General features: G+C 42.0%; 1 protein-coding gene across 1 annotated transcript; it reads right to left on the bottom strand.

Annotated features, from left to right (window-relative positions):
* Positions 1–2,645: 2,645 nt before the first annotated feature.
* On the bottom strand, positions 2,646–3,254 carry LOC149161132 (uncharacterized). Its single transcript, XM_089434781.1, has one exon. The coding sequence runs from the start codon at positions 3,252–3,254 to the stop codon at positions 2,646–2,648; it is 609 nt and encodes a 202-aa protein (XP_089290907.1).
* Between the last annotated feature and the right edge of the window lie 3,598 nt (positions 3,255–6,852).

Below are 6,852 nucleotides of genomic sequence, written 5' to 3' on the forward strand. Positions count from 1 at the left end.
ACATTACGACATAAAATAAAATAAAATAATTTATGATTAAAATATTTTATTTGTTTGTTGTTCAAGATGAAAGGAAATGTGTAATTCCTTCCATGCTTAGCATGGAGTTGACACATGGCATATATATATATAATGAACATAGATCCATGTTAAATCTGAATCTATCAAGTAACAAGAGGTATCAAATCTCTCAATGTGCAAACCTTTCTTCAAGTTTTGCAATCTAAAAAAGGTTTACACCTTAAGAGATTTGATCCCTATCAGTGCTTGATAGATATGGGGTTAACATGGATCTATGTTGGTGTCACATTAATGTTGATCCTTGTCACATTAATATTTATCAACTGTGGTTGACCATGGATGATGTTACATTAATGTAAGTGTCAATGTTGCATTAATGTTAGTGTTAATGTATATTAATGGTTGAAGAGGGCTAGCAAGGTTGACTATGGTCGACCATGTGTCCATGGTTGGTTATGGTTGACTATGGTTGAACTTGTTTGACCATGGATGAACAGGGTTATGCATGGTTGTACTTGTTAACCATGTCTGACTATGGTTAAGTTTGTTCGACCATGATTGACAAGGGTCAATATGTGGTTGACTATGGTGAATATGGTTGACCAAGGATGTTAGCATTTCCCTGTAGATGACTATGATCAACTATGGCTAACTAAGATGAAAATCCAAACTATAGTTGACCATGTATCATGTTGAGCATGGTTGACCATAATTAACCTCAATTAACAATGTTGAACATATGATGACCATAATTGACATTGGTTGGGTAGCTTGACAATGTTCTCCATAGTTGACTATGCTTAACCATGGATGATCATTCTTGATTGTGTCTAACTATAGTCAACCACAGGTTGATCATGGCTCACATCGTTAAACATGCTTGACCATGGTTGACAATGGTTTTTGTTCCATGCATTATGATATCAATATTTGTTTATCACCTTGAGACATCATTTTTTCCCAACTAAAAATATGTTTGTGGTTCATCATATTGGAATGTTGTTTATATTTTGCCGCATGGTGATTATTTTGTTGTTAGTCACTTTACAATGTTGTTTGTTGATCATCACATTGTCACAACACTTGTTGTTTATTGCATTGTGGTGACATTTGTTGTTCATCACATATTGATGTCATAACATTTCAATTTTGTTTGTTATTCATCACATTGTGACAGCATTCATTGTTCATCACATTGCAAAGTCATTTTTTGTTCGTCACATGGGTGATGGAATTTGTTTTTATTTTTGTGAATAAGATAGAATAGATTACTGAAAAAAGAGAGTAATTACATGGGTTGGGTTGTGTGGGTAAGAGAGCTCGACACAAAGACCAGCTAAACTGTCTGTTCTAGCTTCTGATTTGCTCCTTCTACAATGCGACTTTGCCAAAATTGGGTTCTGTATACTATGGTAGTTACAATGGTGAATATCCAAGAACCATTGAGGAACCCTTTTTACAACAGACTCAAAAAGGATAATTATGGACTTAGTCACTACTAAACAGACAAATCTGAGGTTCTTTATTTCTGAGATTGCGAGGTCTACTACAGTTAGACAATTGTGGGGGAGAAAAGACAAAAGAGAACTATCATAATTCATTCAGGATTGGTAGTGACAAGGTTGTCATCCAGACTAATGGGAGTTTCCTGAGTACTCCCCTCCTGCGGTGCAGTAGTGTTCATTTGACTTGAGGAGGCTCCAACGATTTCTTTCTTAATACTTGGCGACCCTTCAGCAACCAAGTGGACTTTCGCCATGAATTTCTTCCTAATGACGGTATACTGCGAAGAGTCCCTAGTAATGAAGCGGAAATGGTGGACCGCCTCAACAAAGATCACGAACTTTTCAGTGAGACTGTCTATTTTGGTTTCGAGCACCTTAGAACGCTCCTCCTGCTCTTGCAAGGTGAGACCCATGATAGTTTTCATCTGCCACCAGGTTTCTATGGTGCGCGCATAAAGGTTCTCGCGTGCTCGGGTGAAAGTTGGGTCGAGGATCCATGCGAAGTCCGCATCAATATCCTCTGAAGAGACCGCTTTGCGAAGAGCACTGGATTGAGCTTTAAGGTTGGTGATATGATCTTGGGTTTCCAGGTTGACTGCTGCTGCGAATTTTAGAGTTGCGCCCTGACGGAGGTCTTAGTGCGAGTAATGTGGGGCAGACCCAAAGAATTCCAGCGGGAGGCAGCTCTATCGTGTCGCGCCACTCACTAGAGGTTGGGATGGAGCAGTGCTTCAGGGCCATGAGGAAGAAATAGGGACATGAGATAGACAAAACAACCAAAGAACAAAGGAAATACAGAGAGGCCAAAGAGTAGAGGGAATGATAGGAAGGAGAGGGGTGAGGGGGAAATAAATAGAGGCAGGAGGACCTTGGGGGGCATGGAGTAGAGGGGAGGGGAGGGAAGGGGAAGCGTGTGAAGTATAGGGGTTGGGAGGTGGAGAAGGAGCCTTAAAGAGATGATTGGACTGGATGGCGATGACCTCACGGGAGAGAGGAGTTGTGGCAGGAATGTTCAGCACATCTGTCGATTCGAGGACGAGTCTAGGCGTATGCGCCTCAAAACCATCCTTCTCCCAATACTTAGAATCATCCTTGTTGTGACGCAGGGTACATGAAAAATTATTGTTCGGTATTCTGGTTGTCCTTGTCATTAATGGTTGCGTAGTCCTGACAGAGATCACTATCTTCCAAATCATGCCATGACCTGGATTTCAGTCGAAGGGTCCCTGATGTCCTCTCATTAGCTAACTTGTCAGCAAGATTGTTGTCGTTTCTTCTGATGGCCTGGAAGTGTAGACCTTCCATGCTGTCTATTTTGTGTTTGATTCTCTGCATAATTTTGTTTAGGTGCCAGTTATCCGAGACTTTGGCCACCTCGATACCCTGCTGGAGCTTTTTACATATCTGAGTGGCCAGAGTGGAGTCCCCTTCAACGATCAGAGGGTTGAGCTTTAGTCTTTTCACGATGGTGATGCCATGTTCCAGAGCATGTAGTTCAATGATGTTGTTAGTTGCTGAACCAATGTTACCCTCGTAGACCCATAATATTTCACCTTTTGCATTCCTGAAGACACCTCCAAAACCAACCAGGCTTGGGTTACCTTTAGCCACTCCATCGTAGTTAAGCTTAGTGGTGCCCAGCTCTAGTGGCCTCCATGTGTCCTTCTGTTTATCATTCCTGGATGAGGAAGAGACATCGGGGACACTAGTCTGGAGGAGGTCCAACATAGACAAAATTCTCGCATCAGAGTTGCTAGGAGGGCCATTGGTATTCTGAAGGAGGGAGGAAGCCACTATCTCCCAAATGGCGCTCTTGATCTTAGATAATGTGATTTCCTCCAGAGTTGAGATGCCTCAGAAAATTTTGGCATTGCGTTCCTTCCATAGAGCCCAGCAGACCAAACCTGGGATTATGTTCCATGCTCTATTAACCAAAGGATGGGAGGAGAAGGAAGGTCTCTAGTTCGAGATGGTGATCAATATGGAGGAGGGATCTCGATTCGAACTGTTGAAGACCAAGAAAACCCAATCCCAACTTTTGGACGTGTAGAGACATTCGTTTAGGAGATGGTTTGTAGTTTCTTCCTCACACTGACAGAGTTGGCATATGGAGGGACCAATAAATACTTTTTTCCTTAGATTATCCCAAGTTAGAATCTTCCTATGCAGGACAAGCCATAGGAAAATATAAATTTTTGGCCAATGTTTTTTGTCCCAGATAGATATCCATTTAGGGTCTAGTTGAATTTGATCATGCTCTGCTATATATCTGTAGGCTTCTTTTAAATTGAAGTGACCAATAATGTTTTTCCCCATCGGATTTTGTCCTCTGAGGTGTCATGAAGGATTTGTCTTTTTTGAAGTTCAGTTGAGAGAGTAGACCAAACCTGAAGATTGATGTGGGGAGCCTAGTCCTCTTGATCCAACCATTCTCTCCAGTTGTCCCCAACTGCGCTTGGTTTCCAATAATGGCAGACTCTGGTCCTGCCTCTGTTTTTCATTTCAGTCTTGATTTGTTGATATTGATCTTGATCGAGTTTAGACCTTTGTTGCCACGCATCTTCCCAGAATAATGCCTCATCTCCATTTCCAATCTCCTAGAAACTATAACCCTATTCTCCCACACTTGGTTCCAGATAATCGAACCTTTGATGCTACCGTTAAGTATGATGATTTGCTCCTGCAAGAGGGTAGGAGTGTACTTAGCTTTCCATAGGGTTCCCCAAGGGGAGTTGGGGTTTGCAATCCATCTCCATAGAGTTTTGGCTCCTAGAGCCTTCCCTAGGAGGTCAGTATCCCTGAGTCCAAGGCCACCGTCTTTTTTAGGCCTACATATTTTTTCCCAGGCAACAAGAGCCCATTTATGCTTTTTCTCTGCTCCTCTCCATATGAAGTTCCTTTGCGAGAGCACTTTTGGGGCAGCTAGAGCTGAGTATAGGTAGAGTGGGATCGCCTGTAAAATAAATTTTACAAGGACAAGACAACCAACCAGATTGAGTGATCTAAAGGTCCAATTGGCTAATCTTTTCTCTAGTTTGTTGATCAGAGCTTCCCAAGTAGCTTGGGCAAGTGGCCTGTCTGATAAGGGGACCCCTAGATAATTTAAGGGGAGAGATCTAATGGGGAATTCGAGGAGTCTAGCAATGTTCCTACAGATAGGAAGAGGGGTGTTAAAGAAGAATAACTTAGATTTCTCTGGATTTATGGAGGTGCTAGAGGCCACGGAAACGTCAGAAAAAATGGTCTTAAAAGATGAAGCTTCTCTGACAATCGGGAGCCCCATGAGTGGCCTGTCTGATAAGGGGACCCCTAGATAATTTAAGGGGAGAGATCTAATGGGGAATTCGAGGAGTCTAGCAATGTTCCTACAGATAGGAAGAGGGGTGTTAAAGAAGAATAACTTAGATTTCTCTGGATTTATGGAGGTGCTAGAGGCCACGGAAACGTCAGAAAAAATGGTCTTAAAAGATGAAGCTTCTCTGACAATCGGGAGCCCCATGAGCACGGTGTCATCCACGAATTGTTGGTGCGTGGAGGGTGGAGCAGAGGCATGAGGCTAGAGACCAGATAGCTTGTTGGCTTGCAAGGCAACAAATATAGAGCGGCTAAGCCCTTCAACCATGATGACAAAGAGAAAGGGAGAGATAGGGTCCCCCTGCCTAATACCCCTAGAGGGATGGAAGGGTGGCGTGGGGGAGCCATTCAAGAGGATGGAGAAGAATGCACCAAACACCATTGCCATGATCCATTTGATACTCTCTTTGTGGAACCCAAAAGCAACCAGAACTTGTCTCATATACTCCCAACTTATCTTGTTGAAGGCTTTAGACATGTCTAATTGAATCATCATACCTGGTTTCTTTTGCACGTTGAGAGAGTGGATAAGTTTGTGAGAGAGGATGATGCTATCCATAATTTGCCTGCCTTCCACGTATCCTGATTGATGATGAGAGATAAGGAGAGGCAAGATAGATTTCAGACGATTGGCTAGGACTTTGGAGATAATTTTATAAATGACATTGCAGAGGGAAATGGGCCGAAACTTGTCCAGGGAGTCAACTGAGTTGCCCTTGGGAATCAAAGTGAGGAACGTGGAGTTGAGGGCTTTTAGGACAGACTTTTGAATGCAGGATTCTTCAACAAGGGCATGGACCTCATTTTTAAGGATAGGCCAACATGCTTTATAGAAGTCTATGGTAAAACCATCCGGACCAGGGGCTTTACCGTTGGGCATCCCCATGACAACATCCTCCACTTCCTGGAGGGAGACTTTTCTTAAGAGCATTTTATTATGCTCTTTTGTAAGGATCTTGGGAATGTGTTTGGTGATTTTTTTAATATCCTGATCCTGGTCATTCCTTGGCTCCTTGAGAAGAGAGCTGAAGTAATGAGTGAGCTCTACTTGCATCTCCTCTAAAGAGTGAATGAGATGCCCCTCTCGATTCTTCAGAGCCAGAATTCTGTTGTTTCTTCTGTGTTGTATCATAGATTTGTGGAAAAACGCAATATTCTTTTCCCCACATTTCAGCCAGTTGATTCTGAAATTTTGTTGCCATAACTTCTCTTCCTGAATGACCCTCTCCTCCCAACTTTGTTGTAGTTTATGTTCCTCTTGCTTGTTATTGTTTGTGAACCCTTCTTCAATGATGTGTTTCTAGAGAAGCCCCAACTTGAGCTCCAGTTTTTGTTTTTGTTTTTGTTTTGTTTTGTTTTGTTTTGTTTTTTGTTTTGTTTTGTTTTGTTTTATTGTTTTTTGTTTTTTGTGATGATATTACCGAATGATTCTCTATTCCACTTTTTGATTTCCTCTTTGATATATTTTAGTTTTTGTTGGAAGGTGTACATTTTGTTGCCGGATCTGGTGGCAGGGTTGGTCCACCATTACTTCATTCTATCCACGAATTTCGGGTGATCCAACTAGAAGGCCTCGAATCTAAAAGGCTTGTTTTTTGGACTAGTGGAGATTTGTATATTAAGAGAGATGGGCCAATGATCCAAGATTGCTTACAGGAGGATATGAACCTCTGTTTCCCAAGATGTTAGATAATTTTCTTCCGATAGGAGGAAACATTCTAGCCAAGAGGCAATTTTTTGTTCCCCTCCTCTTCGGTTGTTCTAGGTGAAAATTCCATTGCTAGTGGGGATGTCGATGAGATTGAGGCTTTCTATGGTTGAAAGGAAAGCCTCTAAGTCCTTGTCTAGCTTCCAGATGCCTCCCCTCTTCTTTGCCAGATTAGTAATCATGTTGAAATCACTTGCTATGATTTTGAAAGGGAAATGTATGGGATCAAGCAGGTTGGAGATGCATTGAAGCATCTTGATTCGA

Source organism: Pinus tabuliformis, chromosome 5_2 (assembly GCF_031772625.1).
Source record: "Pinus tabuliformis cultivar Carrire ecotype Pingquan chromosome 5_2, CPIR1, whole genome shotgun sequence".
In the NCBI taxonomy this organism is placed as follows: Eukaryota; Viridiplantae; Streptophyta; class Pinopsida; order Pinales; family Pinaceae; genus Pinus; species Pinus tabuliformis.

Excerpts from the sequence above, each read along its gene's own strand:
- LOC149161132 (XM_089434781.1), bottom strand. The coding sequence starts at position 3,254 with ATGTTGGACCTCCTCCAGACTAGTGTCCCCGATGTCTCTTCCTCATCC.